At 41.8% G+C, this 17,022-nt stretch overlaps 1 protein-coding gene across 3 annotated transcripts in view; it reads right to left on the bottom strand.

The window, feature by feature from the left end:
- The window catches only part of Gtf2h3 (general transcription factor IIH subunit 3), a 23,872-nt gene extending 6,868 nt beyond the window's left edge, over nucleotides 1–17,004 (bottom strand). For 2 of the 3 annotated variants that reach the window (XM_048785503.1, XM_015502408.2), the window contains exons 1-9: nucleotides 16,888–17,004; nucleotides 13,256–13,335; nucleotides 12,227–12,333; nucleotides 10,539–10,705; nucleotides 7,538–7,600; nucleotides 6,330–6,359; nucleotides 6,103–6,131; nucleotides 2,787–2,861; nucleotides 1,822–1,875 (exon numbers count right to left, since the gene is read on the bottom strand). In XM_048785503.1, coding sequence (XP_048641460.1) covers nucleotides 1,822–1,875; nucleotides 2,787–2,861; nucleotides 6,103–6,131; nucleotides 6,330–6,359; nucleotides 7,538–7,600; nucleotides 10,539–10,705; nucleotides 12,227–12,333; nucleotides 13,256–13,335; nucleotides 16,888–16,900 — 618 coding nt within the window. In that variant the 5' untranslated portion in view covers nucleotides 16,901–17,004. Of the gene's footprint in view, nucleotides 1–1,821; nucleotides 1,876–2,786; nucleotides 2,862–6,102; nucleotides 6,132–6,329; nucleotides 6,360–7,537; nucleotides 7,601–10,538; nucleotides 10,706–12,226; nucleotides 12,334–13,255; nucleotides 13,336–16,115; nucleotides 16,856–16,887 lie in introns of those variants that run through there. The other variant, XM_048785504.1, reaches the window with a different exon arrangement.
- Nucleotides 17,005–17,022: the final 18 nt, after the last annotated feature.

The following is a 17,022-nucleotide window of genomic DNA, read 5'->3' on the forward strand; positions in this document are numbered from 1 at the left end:
AAAAAAAAAAAAAAAATATATATATATATATATATATATATAATTTAAAAAAAAAGATTAGGAGTAAATGAGACCAGGCAGGATGGCATGCCTGTAACCCCAGCAACTCAGGAGGATGAGGCAGGAAGATCACAAGCTCAAGGCCAGCCTCAGCAACTTATTGAGGTTTTGTCTCAAAATAAAAATTTTAAAAGGGGGATCAGTTGGGGCTGTAGCTCAGGGGTAGAGTGCCCCTGAATCAAACCCCAGTACCCAGCCCCCCAAAAGAGAACGAATTGAGTTAGTAAATACAAGAATAACTTTACAGCTTTATGATCGTTTCTATGAAGAAAAATGAAATAGGGTAGTTACAGAAGGCTTCCTGGGAGGCGACAGAGGCAGGGATCGAGTACAGGCAGAGAGAAGGCCACTCGAGCACTGAGGAACAGGGACCGTGTGGTGCAGCGAGTCTGGCGCTGCTGGGTTTTCGGGCAACAGCCAGGAGGCTGGGGGGTGGGGCTCAGGTCTGCAGGCTCTCAGCAGGCAGGACCTGGACCCTGGAAGAGGACCGAGGTAGAATCCTGTGTGATTTGACACCAGGGGAGGGTTTTTAGGAAGCAAGTTACATCATCTTATTTACATTTTGAAAGCTCCATTCTTTTTTTTCCTGGATACTGGGTACAGGAGCTGAACACAGGGGCACTCGACCACTGGACCACATCCCCAGCCCTGTTTTGTATTTAATTAGAGACAGGGTCTCACTGAGTTGCTTAGTGCCTTGCTAAGTTGCTGAGGCTGGCTTTGAACTTGTGATCCTCCTGCCTCGGCCTCCTGAGCTGCTGGGATTACAGGTGTGGGCCACCGTGCCCAGTGAAAGCTCCACTCTTACTGCCATGGTGAGAACCAACTTTGGCAGGAGAGGGTAAGCCTCAAAGCTATTGTAGCCACCTACTGAAGGGAGAGACTCGGGATGTATTTAAAAAGAATCTAAAGGATTTGCCAGGAGATATAAAAGGAGAGGCAGAGGAGACAAGCAAGAGCTGGCTGGGGCTTGACCGCTCAGTGACATTGCCTCTTGCTGAGATGGGCTGCCACTGGGGCAAGAAAAGGCTGTGTAAAAAAAGCTCTCCCATGGGGACCTAAGTTTAAGTGACATCCGGATGTCCAAGAGGATATTCTATGAACACGAATGAATATGTAAGCCTGGAGCCCAGAGGAGCAGCTAGGCCTGGAGCAGGGACACAAAGGCAACAGATGGGGCCAGAGCTCGTTTTCAGTCATGGCAGAAGCAAGATCTTGGAGCCCACACCATGTAGACTGAAATATGCAACTAAAAAATGCAATCAATCTTTCTGGTATTTAAATATTGAAATAAAATCATGTGTGCAAGATTATATATACATAAGTGGCTTAAATAACAAATGAAGGTATGCCAAGTACCCTCATCTGATCATTACATTATATACCTATATAAAAATGTTACATTGTATGAACTCCATAAATATGCACATATACTATGTATCAAGTAAAAATAAAAACACGCCTGTAATTCCAGAGGCTTGGGAGGCTGAGATAGGAGGACAGCAAGTTCCAAGCCAGCCTCAACAACTTAGTGACGCCCTCAGTAACTTAGCGAGAACCTGTCCCAAAACAAAAAATGAAAAGGGCTAATGATGTGGCTCAGTGGTTAAGCATCCCTGGGTTCAATCCCCAGTACAAAATAAGTTTGAAAGTCATTCTTTTAGTAGCATTTAATTTAACATAGCCACAGTATTATCATTTTAACACTACTCAAAGTTACTCTTTGTAACTATCAACATCAAGAATTGTTTTAAAACATACCTGTTGGAGAAGTCCTGAATCGGAGTCTAAAACGCAGGCATCGATCAGAATATTCTGAAAGGGACATTTTGAAAATATTACAGAAACAATACCAATAATGACTGTCTTATACGTATCACTTTTTCTTTTTTTTGGTACTGGGGATCAAACCCAGGGGCACTTTACCACTGAGCTACATCTCCAGCCTCTTTTTAAATTTTTTATGTTGAAACAGGATCTCGATAAGTTGCTCAGGCTGGTCTTGAACTTGTGATCCTCAGCCTCCCAAGTTGCTGGGATTATAGGTATGTACCACTGCAACTGGCCTATCTTTTTTAAACCTGTCAAAGAAAAATATATTAGTTATATTCATCTGAACATCTTTACTGTTTTTAAACTCAAAATATTGAATCTTTAAATGCCTCACTAAAGAGAGAAAAACATAGGCAAGGTTTATGCAGAAAACTGCCAAATCCCAGTCGGCACAGCACTCAGGACTGAAAGACAGCTACTTGGGAGGCTGAGGCAGGAGGATCAGAAGTCCCAGGCCAGCCTGGGCAACATAGCAAAACCCTGTCTCAAAATTTAAAAATGTTTAAAAAGGGCTAGGGACGTAGCTTAGTGGTAGAGTACCTGTGCTGAATCTCTATGACCGCAAAATAAAAAGTAAAAACAAAAAAAAAAAAAGGAAAGGAAAGAAACTGTCAAACTAGGGATTGTTGGCTGGAGGCCAAGGATGGACTAAAGGTTCCCTGAAAACGATGACACTGCATGAAAAACCACAGGAGGGCACAGTATTCTGGGGACCCAACTCATTCTCAGGGGTTCTAGGACATAAAACAGACGTGACTGGTTTCCAGCAAAGATCCTGGATTCCTGATCCATTAATAAGACTCTTCACACAGAACGCCCCAAGAAGGTCATTCAAATGACAGAGTCCTTCAATGTGAAACAAATGTCCTCGAAGAGGAAGGCTCTCAACTCACCTGTTTCTGTGCTGCGAAGATGACATTCATGAAGTTCATGTACTGCAGTGCGCTGTCTTCTGCAGCCTTAATAACCTAAAAACCAAGGCCCCGTTAATATCTCTCAGAGTGTCCCTGGACTCCCACTTAAAAGTCACAACCAGTACTGTTTTCCCGATTTGTTTTCCTATTTCCATTTTTAAATACTAAAGTAAAAGATGGCAGCAGAACTTGCCCCTAACCCTTCCCCGAGACGACCCTTGTGACAGTTTGAGCATGCTCCCAGAGAGCACCCCTGCAGACCAACACAGTGCACAGAGGGGCTCCACTGGTCTCCTACACCTGATTGTCATGCCATGATACATGGAGGGAAGAGATCTTCTTACATCAATGAAATAAAACAGCTGTGTGTCACTTAATGACGGGGATAAGTTCCTAGGAATGAGTCACTGGGTAATTCTGCTGTTTGAACATTGTAGAGTGAACTTTTCACACATCTAGATGGTACCCATCTACCATATGGCGACAGGGTCTATACCTCGTATATGCAGTCCACACTGACAAAACACCACCATGCAGAGCATGAGTATATACGGTACTTCTTGCTGACTTCTCAGATTTCTAGTATTTAACCAATTATCTGCAGAGGACATTTAAGCAGTTTCCAATTCTCTCTTATGATGTTCAGATGACACCCTCACGTACCCTTTGCTCCCTGATTGCCTCCAGAAGACTGCTAGTGTATGCACTGATTTTTTTTCCCCTTCAGTACTGGGGACTGAACCCAGCGTCTCACACATGCCAGGTGGACACTCTACCACTGGGCTACATCCCAGCCTTTTTGTTTTGATTTTGGTACCAGGGATTGAACCCAGATTGAGCCACATTTCCAGACTTTTTTTTATTTAGAGACAGGGTCTCACTAAGTTGCTTGGGGCCTCATTAAGTTGCTGAAGCTGGCTTTGAACTTGCGATTCTCTTCACTCAGCCTCCTGAATCACTGGGATTACAGGTGTATGTCATCATGCCCAGCCTTTTCCTTTTAATATACTTTTTTTTAGTTGTAATAGACGTTTATTTATTTACACACAGTGCTGAGAATAGAACCCAGTGCCTCACACATGACAGATACGCGTGCTACCGCTGAGCTCCAGCCCCAGCCCCAGCCCCAGCAGCCTTTTGCTTTTTGAAACAGGGTCTCCCTTCATTGTTGGCTCATGGCTGGCCTTGAACTTTCGATCCTCCTGCCTCAGCCTCCCAAGTGCTAGGATTACAGGTGTGCACCATATCCAGGCACACACTTAATCTTGATATAGATCATAAACCAAAAATCTTATCAATGTATCCTTTCATCAGAAGAGCATGAAAACAACCAATCTAGCAAAAAAACAGCTGCACACATCTGTAATCCTAGCTACTCAGGAGGCTGGGGCATGAGGCTCGTAAATTTGAGGCTAAGGATGAACTGAGTGGATAAGCCCCCGGTTCAATCCCCAGTATTACAGAGACAGAGAGAGAGAGAGAGAGAAAACACAACCAATCCGTAACACTGCCAGCAACCCCAGGAACTGCCATGGTTTTTCTCATTTGTGCTAAGCAACAATGAAAATTCCATTACCTGCAATGATTCTGCTTACCAGTCAAGCTGAACATTTTCTTTTTCCTTTTTTGTACTGGGAATTGAACCCAAGGTCACTTAGCTACTGAATCACATCCTTACCTCTTTTTTTTTGGGGACAGAGTCTCAGTAAGTCCTTAGGCCCTCGCTAATTTGCTGAGGTTGGTCCTGAATTTGTGATCCTCTTACCTCAGCCTCGGAGTCACTGGGATTACCACACGCATGTACCCTGCACCCAGCTCAGGCTGAACATTTTCAAATGCTAGAACTGGCCACTTGCATTCTTCTTTTGCAGGCTCTTTTTTTTTTTTTTTTTTTTAATATTTACTTTTTAGTTGTAGTTGGACACAATAACTTTATTTTATTTATTTATTTTTATGTGGTGCTGAGGATCAAACCCAGGGCCTCACACGAGCCAGGCAAGCACTCTACCACTGAGCCACAACCCCAGCCCTCATTTTTTTTTTCCTACCTGTTTTTCTAGAGTGAAAGTTTAAAAGTTTGACTTTTAAAGATTAGCTTTTAATAAGAGTTCTTTTTTTCTTGTTTTAGAAATACAACATCAATTCTCTATAATGTAATTATACTGAAAAATACTTTTTTGTTTGTCTTTGTTTTGAGGGTTTTATTTACTTATTTCTTTTTATGAGGAGTAAAGCCCTCCCTAAGTTCCATGCTTAATAAAGTACTTGCCTCTCAAGATTATCAAAGGATATTTTCTCTTAGCATTTTTGTGACTCAAAATTTAATACTACAAGGTCTGATCTTTGGTAGGACAGATTTAGGTATCAGTAGTGAGACAGGAATCTTCTTTGTTTTGCCCCAAACATCCAATGGGCAGGCCCAGCACTTTTTATTGAATAATCAATTTTTTCTAGTTTAAGTGTCCTTTGTCCCAAGCCATCCTTTGGTAGGAATGTGATTCATTTCTGGACTCCAGGCTTTCCCAAATTATTTGCTGCTACTGTGCCAATGCCACACTGTCACTGTGGCCTCACAACGTACTTTTAATGACTTACAGGGCACGCCCTATTTATTTATTTATTTTTTAATATTTATTTTTTAGTTGTCAGTGGACCTTTATTTGTTTATTTATATGTGGTGCTGACGATGCAACCCAGAGTCTCACCCATGCCAGGCAAGTGCTCTACCACTGAGACACAACCCCAGCCCTCCACATCCTATTTATTATTCCCTTTTAGAAAGAACCTATTTCCTTTCACTTATTCTTCACTTATTACATAGCTGAATTTTTAAAAAAATCTCCCCAGCCTGCTAGGAAAAAAAAAAAAAAATTCATTGATTTTCTAACAGATTGCATTGAATATTCAGTGTGATTTTAGAAAACCTCACATCTAACAATTAAATATGGCTCTCCATTTATTTAATTTTTTAAAAAATGTTCTTAGTTATACTCCATTTAATTTTTTTATTTCAGAATTTTAGTGTTTTTTTTATTGTCAATTTACATAATGCCTGTTTAAATTAATTCTGCTTTTTTCTTTTATTTTAAATGGGTCTTATTCCTACTATTTTCCAATTTAGGTAGTCATATATAAACATATTATTAACTTTTTTTTTTAATATTTATTTTTTAGTTTTTTGGCGGACACAACATCTTTGTATGTGGTGCTGAGGATCGAACCAGGGCTGCACGCATGCCAGTGGAGCGCTTGAGCCACATCCCAAGCCCCATATTATTAACTTTTTAAATCTTACCAATATCCTTGATTTCATCTCCTGATTATCTATAAAGAGATAAAAACATTACAATTTAATTGAATAACAATGTAGCTTATCAAACATGTATGGTTATGACTGCTGTTAAATGAATAACAATACAACTTATTAAGCATATGAAACATACGGTTTTCCAACTAAGTTGGAAAACTTATAGACAGTGGTAAAATAAACAGTATTACAGTTCCATAAAAAAGTGCTCTTACCTTTAACTTCCTTGTTTATTCTGTGAATGTCTTATTTTCTTAATATTAAGGAAAACAAAAATTTTATTTCATAAATACTTAAAATAAACAAAAAAAAACCTTAAATTTTAGTTAAATAAACTCAGCGACCAGCTAGATGAAAAAAAAGAAATGGTGATAAGACACACAAGAGTGATCAGGCTTTTTGATTACTACCTTTGTAATCAACTGGGCTCTGTATGTTCTTTGTTTCAAATGATTAAAACTACTAACATCTGCCGGCGGTGGCACACACCTATAATCCCAGTGGCTCAAGAGGCTGAGGCAGGAGTTTTGCAAGTTCAAAGCCAGCCTCAGCAACTTAGTAACATCCTGTCTCAAAATAAAATATTTTAAAAAGGCTGGGAATGTGGACTCAGTGTTTAGGTGCCCCTGGTTCAATCCCTGCTACCAAAAAAAAAGAAAAAATTACATCTGATTGTCCTAATTTAATAAAAAAAATTGGGGGTTTTAGTTGGACACAAGCGTTCTGCCAGAGTCACAGCCCAGCCTGACTGTTCTATTATTATCCAATGCATCCTAGATCTGAATACTGCAACAACATAGAAATCAATAAACCAATCAAATGAGATAGATTTTAAAACCATACAAAGATGATCAGGCAACCTGGGTCAAAGTCTAGAACACAGGAATCATCTGGTACTGTCCTAAAAAATAAAAGCAAAAGGACTGGGGCACAGCTCAGGGGCACGGCACTTTCCTAGCATAAATGAGGTTCTGAGTTCAATCCCTAGTACTGCAAAATAATAACAATAAAATTGCATAATACAGACAGTGCTGTGCCTTCCGCTAAGTGCACTAGCCTGTGGGAAGGGGCAGCTCACTAAGCTGACAGGTCAGTAAACAGCTTCTAAAGTTAAACACTGTTTCCAACTCAAGACCGAAAATTTTTTAAAATGCCACCTTATCAAAATTAGAAACAAGAAAGCATCTGAAGAAGCGTTTGTTGCAGGCATAAGGACATTCGGGAGGAATTGGAGTTCATTCTTCCCTCATTTTAAAGTTTTATAGGTGATCTCAAAGCCAAGATAAACTATATACCTTAAATTATCATACTGACCACTTCAGAACCCTCAGGCTTTAGAGACACCCAAGGTCTAAGAAATGCCGGGAGGTTAAACACACTCATCACAGAAGACTGTTTCCAAGCAAGTCAAACACCAGGATACAGCAGAGGGCTTTGGCCAGGGATCCCGCCAGCAGAGTTTCCGTATGTTGACCCTTGATGTCACCTACAAATAATAAAAAGCATTAAAGAGGTAATATTTAAGTACTTTCTTCAACTAAAGCCATTTTCAAACTGAAGTGTTCGTGAGTAAAAGAAAATGATGATATTTTCAGGTTGGGTTTAAAAATAGCAACTTGTTCCCAGTTATACTTAAAAAAAAAACAACTTTGAAACTTTTTCTCAACTTAAAATATCCAGGTGCTTGGTTCAGGCTGAAATAAGGGTGGGGCTCCAGTCTGGGATGGTAAGAAAGTTCTAGAGATGGGCGGTGTGAAGACTGCTCAGCCGCGGGACACTTAACATAATGAGCTATACACTTAAAAACTGTTAAAATGGTACATTTTTTGCTATGTAAATTTTAAATTAAAAATTCTAAAAATCAGTAAATAGTAAATTTCATCTAGATTTTACTGTAATGAAAAGCTTTCAAAAAATGTTTAATTATGGGGCTGTGGCTGGGGCTCTAGTGATTGAGCGCTCGCCTAGCTGTGCGGGGCCCTGGGTTCGATCCTCAGTACCACATATAAACAAAGTTATCGTGTGCAACTACAACTAAAAAAATAAATAAACATCTTTTTAAAAAATTTAATTATGAAGGCTGGGGTGTGGCTCAATGGAAGAGTACTTGTCTAGCAAATACGCCCTGGGTTTGATCCCCAGCACTGAAGGAGAAAAAAAAAAAAGGGTGAATTTTTGATCCTGTTGTTATCTTGAAAGGTTCAAGATTAACCATCTAAGCCAGCACAATGACACATACCTGTAATCCCAGCTGCTCATGAGACTGAGACAGGAGGATCATGAGTTCAAAGCCAGACTCAGCAACTTGGTGAGACCTGTCTCTAAATTAAATAAAATTTAAAAGGGCTTGGGATGTGGCTCAGTGGTTAAGTGTTCTTGGGTTCAATCCCTGGTACCAAAAAGCAAATAAATAAATAACCATCTACATTGCACGAAATGTCACATATGGGGATAGGGATGTGGATCAGTGGTGAGCACTTGCCTAGCATACATGAGGTCCTGGGTTCCAGCTTCAGTATCATAAATAAAATTAAAATTTTAAAATGTCATGTATAACTATAGACAGCCTGGACAGGGACTGGGCTGAGGCTCCCTGCCACCTTTTCCCACTTCTTCCACTATCCACTGAGGCTGGTCAGTAGAGAGCAGAGAACCCCTTTCCTCTCCTTATGAGAAACAGAGGCAGTCTACTATTTGTTTGATGCTATGGGTAAAAACAGAGAGTTTTCTGTTTGTTTTGTGGTAATAGGAATGAACCCAAGAGTGATTTATATCTCCAAACCCTTCTATTTTTTATTTTGAGACAGAGTCTCACTAAGGTGCTGTGGCTGGCCTTAAAACTTTGATCCTCTAGCCTTAGCCTCCCAAATCCCTGGGATTACAGGTGTGTGCCACCACGTATGGCCGGAAAAGGTCACTCTTTTAAGAAATCAAAATCCAAATCCTGCAACTCAAGAGGGTGAGGAGTCCAGAATTACACTGTGTAAAGGGGACTGTAGCTGGTCCAGGAGATGCTGGAGATCAAACCCAGAGCCTTAAGCATGCTAGGCAAGCACTCTTCTCTCTAGCTATGCCTCCAGGCCCAGGACCCAGGAAAGGTGGTAAAGATTAAACAAAAAAGTTGACCCTATCCTGGAGGCCAGTGATTCTCAAAGCAAGATTCTGGAACCCGCTATAGGAACACTGCCTGGGAACTCAGAAATTCAAATTCTTGGGTTCTCCCCCTGTACTCTGCTTTAATAAGCCTTCAACTGATTTTTTTTTTTTTTTTTTTTGCGGGGAGACTACTGGGTATTGAACTCAGGGGCATTTAACCACTGAGCCACATCTCCAGCCCTTTTTATTTTTTATTTTAAGATAGGGTCTCAACAAGTTGCTTAGGGCCTCCCTAAATTACTGAGGCTATCTTTGATCCCATGAACTTCCTGGCTCAGCATCCCAAGCCATCGGGATTACATGTGTGCACCACTGAGCCCAGCTCCTCTAAATGATTCTTAATATCTTTATTGAGGTATGTTTTATAGACCACAAAACTCAGTCCTACTCAATTATTCCTAGAAAGTTTACAGCTGTGCAGCCATCGCCACAATCCAATCTCCACACAGCTTCCGTCACCTGAGATCCCAGAGCCATCGGTGGTCACCCCTTGTCCTTCCAGCCCTGGGCAGAAACTTCTGTGTCTGAAGCCCCCTTTTCTGTCCATGTGGCTCTGACACACACTAAGGTCTGACAAAGTCACAACTGCAGACAACAGGCAACCTGTAAAGGCCTGTGAGGCTGCTGAGATGGGTGTGAGGAGAAGGGAGGGGTCAACAATGAAACTTTGCATCTGGAGACACAGGTGAATTGGGGGACCAACAGGAGGTGGCAACGGTGGTGTCCTTGAGGGCAAGGATAATGGAATCTGGGCAATGTGAAGGAGATCTGGGGGGCACTGAAATGGAGACCAAGAAGTTTGAAAGAAAGTCTAGGCTTGAGACAAAGACTGGCACACATTTGTGTATAAATGACAATAAAAGGCAAAGGTAGATGAGAACGGTCAGAGAAAAAAAGGAAAGGAATAAAACCACGTGCAAAACACATGCACACACACAAGCAGATATGTGCGGGAACAAGATGAAGGAAAAGCTAGAAACAGAGACTAGGAAAGAATGGTCCATAAAAGAGGAAAACCAGATCAACAGAACATCCCCTGAAACAGGCTGCTCAGAGTTGCGAGAAGCAGCAACAGCTGGTCAGTGGTGTCGAGGCTATAGAGCCAAATACTGTGCAGACTGGGTGAGAGATTCCCAGAAAGAAAAGGAAGAGGGAGAGTGTGCAAGCAGACTGCACAGGAGCCTCAAATCTTTGCTGTGAAGGCCTGAAGAACCTCCCAAATCAAGTCCATTACCAAAATAATAGCCATGAAAATAAAAAGCTGTTACTTTTGGTGATCAGATCCTTAATTTCTTCAACGATAACTTCATTTGCTGCTGTTAAGAGCTCATATTTTCCATCTTTACTGCCCGAAGGATTCAATTCAGAAGGAAAGTTGCTAGAGTCTCCAAAGAAGTCTCCAAGTCGGCCATTCTTCCCAGGATACAGAAACCGACTGAAATAGCGGTGAAAAGAACTCTAGTTACGGCAAGACTCACTGCCCTCCTTTCACTCATGATTAGAATGAAATTCAGAAAAAACAAAATCATATCAATTCTGGACTCACAAGATTCTATTTACTGTAATAATTTCATTTTTTTAAAAATACATAAAACAGGCACATTGGTAAATATTTCACTTGTCACCACGGAATACTTTAATGGTTCCACTGCTTCTGGAAAAATGTGAGGAGATAAAGGCTGAGCGCGTACTCAGTGGCAGAGCACTTACCCAGCATGCTGAGGCCGTGGGCTAGGCCCCAGCACCACAACTGAAAAATGACATGAGGGTACTGGGCCACAGACCCAGATGACAATTAGAAGATGTCACATCAAATTCTAACTCACTGCTAAGTTATTATTTGAGCTCTACACTATCTACCCCAGTAATAAAGATTTAGTAATAAACATTTGGGTTCCTGAAAAAGATTCTCCGGTGCTTATAACACTTAGAATAATCATGCAGAGGATACATTTGATTTCATTTTTGAAAACTAAAAATGCTGCCAGTTATACCATTTACTAGTATCTTAACAAAAACAACATCATATTTCTTATCCAATTCTGAGAAAAAAACACAGCAAGGATGGGAACCGAAGTCTGTACTTGGTGCCCTGGACTCTTGTTCCACCAAAGGAAGTATAACTCTTAACAATTAAGGTAATTAGAAAAGTATCCAAGGACCTCTACAAAATATGTTGGTAAATAAGAGTCACTTCCATCGTGATGTGACAGTTAAGATAGAGAAGAGCTGGAGCTTATAACGGGGACCTGATCATACAGTCAGTACATAATGTGCCAAGTAAACATGGTCAGCAGCACTCATGAAAAATACATAGAAAAATCTACACATATCTACACTCACATGCACCATCTGGTAGTGAGTCTAACAACCCGTTTTTTCTGTTTTTGTACAGGGATTAAACCCAAGGGTACTTAACCACTGAGCCATATCCCGGGTCTTTTTTTAATTTTGAGACAGGGTCTCAATAAGTTGCTTAGGGCCTCACTACGTTGCTGAGGTTGGTCTCAAATATGCGATTCTTCTGCCTCAGTTTCTGGATTTTCCAGGATTACAAGTATGTGTCACAGCACCCGGCCAGAGCCAAGGTGGCTGCTGCTCATGGTCACACCAGGAGAGGCAGGCAGAGCTGCCCTGGCTGAAAGGAGCATGACCACACATGCAGTGGAATCTGCCCTTTGGGGAGGAGCGATAAGGAAGGAGCTGGGAGTTGCCAGCCTGGTTGTTCGTTATTCTTCTTAGACAATATAGTTGATTTGTGTAAATGAAATGTGTCACTGTGCAAGTCAACTTTTTATCAGTGTTCTTACATATTGAAATGCACATGTACTACTGTTCACCACAACCAGAAAATTTTATTTTATAATGTAGACTAGAAACAGCACATCCCAACTGGCACAAAAACCTCAAAAATGTCAAGCAGTGAACACAAAGTGGTCCTAAGGGTCATGCATACCTTTCTTGAATGTGACTTGCTATCACAGCAAGCTTGTTGGAACGATTCATGAATAAATGGGAGTTTCCCAGCACCATCACGGCGTCCATGCATCTGGATAAAGTGAACTGTGGAACAAACAGGAGACATGGGGACAACAGGCTCACTCTCCAATAACTCAGATTACAGAATGACTTTAAAGATATATAAACCCATTCATAGGATAAAACTGCACAACAATACACAAACACACCAACACCCATAACGAGTGCACAAGAACCAGCCTTCTAAGTAAGGTCTGAGAGTGCCCTGGTTTTGATACTGTGCCACAGTTGTGTAATATGTCACCACTGGGGGAATCAGGAATGGGCCATGGGATCACTCTCCACCATGTTTAAAGTTTCCCGTCAGCCTATGATAACTTTTTTTTTTTTGGTGGTGGTGCTAGACATTGAACCCAGGACCTTGCGCATGAGAGGCAAGCACTCTGCCAACTGTGCTTTCTCTCCAGCCCAGACTATGATAATTTTTTAAAAGACAACTTACTATATAAGTCAATTTATTAAATGTTCAGAAAAGGCAATATAGACACAGAAGGCAAATCTGACAAAAAACTTGTATCTAGAATTTATAATGAGATCTCAAAACACAAACCACCTGCATTGCAGCTTGGGATGGAGGCAAAAATTGACTGTAAACAGACCTGAGAGAACTTCAGGTGACAAAAGAAATGTTCTAAAATGGGATTGTGGTGCTCGTTACACAACTTCACTAACTTACTAAAAAGTCACAGAAGTGTATGTTATAATTTATGTAAATTATACCTCAATAAAGCCAGTTTTTTTTTTAAGTTGCAGTTGGACACAATACCTTTATTTTATTTATTTATTTTCATGTGGTTCTGAGGATCAAACCCAGGGCCTCACACATACTAGGCAAGCCTTCTACCTCTGAGCCACAACCCCAGCCCCAAGCCAGGTTTTTTTAAAGTGATATAAACATATACAAGTTAAAACAGAAACATCCAAAGACCTCTTCCAGCCATCTTACCTGAGATTCCTTTAATGCTTGCTTCCCCCACCAAATTGGGTTGGCATCAACTATGATAACCAGAAGATTCAATTCATCTTCTGAAAACATTAACAAGAAATGAAATTTAAAAACATTTGCTGCATAAAAATGAATCAAAGCTGACATTCCCAATGTGTACAATAAATCCACTACATGGCTCTAAATGTTTCTTGTTTTTAAGAAATTTTTTTTTGTAGTTATAGATGGACAGCACACCTTTATTTTATTTATTTATGTGGTACTGAGGATTGAACCCAGTGCCTCACACATGCTAGTCAAGTGCTCTGCCACTGAGCTACAACCCCAGCTCCATGTTTATCCTCTTATAATCATAAGATTAACAGAAAGCCACTTGTTTTACAGGTTTAAGCTCAGACGGCCCTTGCCTGCTCCCTACTCTGCTGCATGCTCTAGAATACCATGAGCCATATTTCATCAAACCTAAGGCAATATGGATTATGAAATATGCACACACACACACCCCTTTTGGGCTGGGGATCAAACCCAGGGCACTTTACCCCTGAGCTACATCCCCAGTCCTTTTAACTTTTTGAGACAGGATCTAAGTTGCTTAGGACTTCACTTAAATTGCTGAGGCTGGCCTTGAACTTGCCATCCTTCTGCCTTAGCTTCCCAAATTGCTGGGATTACATCATGCCCCAGCATGCCTGGCAAAATGTGCCCTTATTTAAGGTACCGCTAAGAAAAAAAAAAAAAATGCTGCCATCTTCATTGTAGAACACCATCTGGCTTTCAGCAAAGGCAGGAATTTCTGTCTGTTCACAACTTATCCTCAGCTCCTAGCACACAACAAGTGATCAGTAACTATCTACTCAATGAACCCAAAGTTATTCACACTTTAAATGCCTGGTTAGGGACAGAAAATCTTGAATAACCAGTAGTACAATCACCAGTGAGAGAACCACAGGCACAGAGGTGAAGGGGAAGCCCAGAGTCAACTTGGCTCAGCGATCATCCAGTCACCTCGCAACAAGCCAACTGAACATGGAACCAATTTTTAAAAAGTAAAAACCAAAAGGGGAAGATCAATTTACTATGAAAAGGAATCATGCCGCTTTCCAATTGTGAAAGACAAGACACAACTAAACAGGCTACCGTAACGTAGTACTCACTCAATATTTACAGTAAGCACCAGTACTGGCTGTTGGGGTCTTGGGTCCATGTCCACAGAGCTAGACTTTTAACTGAGGTGGCAGACAGGTGAACACCTGAGTGCACTGGAATGAGAAGCCGAGGGTGCTCCTGTGATATGCAGAGCAGTGACGCCCTTCCTACCTCTGCACCCTCCTTCCTGTGATTCCCTCTCCTATATCAGGATAATCCTCTCCCATTTTTGTTTCTGCATATCCAAAATCCTAGTTTCTTTTCAAAGTCTCAAACCAGCCAGGCGCGGTGGCACATGCCTGTAATCCCAGCAGCTCGGAGGCTGAGACAGGAGGATCACAGTTCAAAGTCAGCCTCAGCAAAAAGCAAGGCACTACACAACTCAGTGAGACTCTGTCTCTAAATAAAATACAAAAAACAGGACGGGGGATGTGGCTCAGTGGTCAAGTGCCCCTGAATTCAATTCCTGGTACCCCCCCCCAAAAAAAGTCCCAAACCAGTGTAATCTCTTTCTTCCAGAGGTGATGGCCCTCCCATCTTGGGGGCTGGGAGGTTCCAGCCTGCTCCACACTAGGCACTGGCATCTATGATCCCACAACCCCATTCCATCCTGACTGCAACCCAGCAAGGGACATAGTACTGCTGTCTTTCATCAGTTATAATATGTACCCCCTCCTTTTAAAAACCTAGATAGTACCCTACAATTAAGATTGGCAGCATTTTTTTCCCTAAGTGATACTGCACATTTTGTAATGCATATTATCTTAGTTTTGATAAATATGGTATATAGTATCCCTATTTTGCAAATGAATGTAACTTGTTCTAAGTCACACGGACTCTTAGCAAGTGGAAAAAACAATTTGTTGACTCTAAAGACTAACACTTCAGGGCTGGGGATGTGGCTCAAGCAGTAGCGCGCTCGCCTGGCGTGTGTGCGGCCCGGGTTTGATCCTCAGCACCACATACAAAGATGTTGTGTCCGCCGAAAACTAAAAAATAAATATTAAAAAAAAAAAAAAAGACTGACACTTCAGGGGCTGGGGCTCAGCAGTAGAGCGCTCGCCTGGCACGTGTAAGGCACTGGGTTCCATCCTCAGCACCACATAAAATAAATAAATAAAATAAAGGTATTGTGTCCAACTACAACTAAAAAATAAATATTCTTTAAAAAAACATTATTTAAAAAAAAAAAAAGACTGACACTTCATGGCCCACTGTCTTACCTCTGCCTACCACCAACACCACTAACTAACTCTCTTCTAGTGACATTTGACACCAACTGTGTTTCTGATTTCTCTTCCCAATACTGCCTGCTGCACTAGACACCTTAAGGAATAATGATTTTTTTTTCTTTTGCTATCCCAGGTTGAGATAATCCCTGTAAATCACATAATGAAGCACCAAGCCCTGAAGCTAACTGTGCCTGCTGCAGGCCCCTCCATACCCCACAGCCTGTAAGCCTTTGTCTTAATTCGCCCTCAGGCCCCAACATAAAATCCTCAGGCTTTTCAGTCCTTGCTACTGCCTAAAATTTTGAGAAAGAGGAAAAAAAAATGTGGTCTGTCAGAAGTATGGCTCTACACACTGCAATGTCCTGTAAATTTCCTTCTGTTTCTCTACCTTACTTGCAAACCAGAAATGCCAGGCCTGTGTCCTTCACAGGGTTGTGAGGCCAGTGAAAACGGATAAAGGGAGTATGATCCATTGTCCTCACCTCTCAGTGGACCTCCCAAAGTCTAGTGTTGCCCCTCACAGTTCACCTTCCACACAGCAGCCAAGTGATCTTTTAAAATTGGAAATCAAAAGTCTTTGCTTAAAACCCTGAAACGGCTTCGTAAAATAAAGCCCACAAGACCCTTCATGATTTGCATGACCAAAATCCAGCTCATTCTCAAGCTCATTCATTTCACTTCTATTTCTTCAAGACATTAAGGCCCTATAATTGGTAGTTTAATGTATAGATGAAAGTCTCTCCACCTTCCTCTACCAAGCTCCCTGTTTCCCTCTTCTCAGTGTAAACTGGTAATTCGACCAACCACAGGGCCTTTGCATTTGAAATATACTTCCCGCAGAGTTTCACAGTCATTCGAGTTCCACTATGTCGCTTTTTTCTGGACTCCCAATGAAGTAGCTCCTCCTTGATCATAGTCCCCACAACGTCCTTTTATATTTCCTCTTACATTGTCTCACAACTCTTGTTACCCTTTGGGATTTTATTTACTTGCCGAATACCCCTCTTGCTCACAGTGACCTCCTCAAGCATCCCCGTCCGCCACGTTCTCTACCGTATTGCCCAGCGCAGAAAATACTGCCTGGCGCACAAGCGATCCAAAAGTAGCTCCTGAATGAATGGAGGGACGCACGGGCTCCTCCACTAAAACCCAAAGGGGTTCCATCCGGCCCAAAGACGCACTGTGCTTGGCAGGTCCGGGCCAGGCCCACTCCGCCCAACCCCGGGGTCGGGTCCCTCCCTGCGCGGCCCTCACCGTCAGACACCATTGCGACCCCGTCCCTCTGCGCAGAGAACTAGCGGTCGAGCGTGCGCTCTTGAGCCAGCGCACCCCAACTTCCGGCGCCCCGAGTGACGCACGCGTGGCTGGGCCCGGGCGCAAGCGGCACTC

This window comes from Marmota marmota, unplaced genomic scaffold (genome assembly GCF_001458135.2).
Source record: "Marmota marmota marmota unplaced genomic scaffold, marMar, whole genome shotgun sequence".
NCBI lineage: Eukaryota > Metazoa > Chordata > Mammalia > Rodentia > Sciuridae > Marmota > Marmota marmota.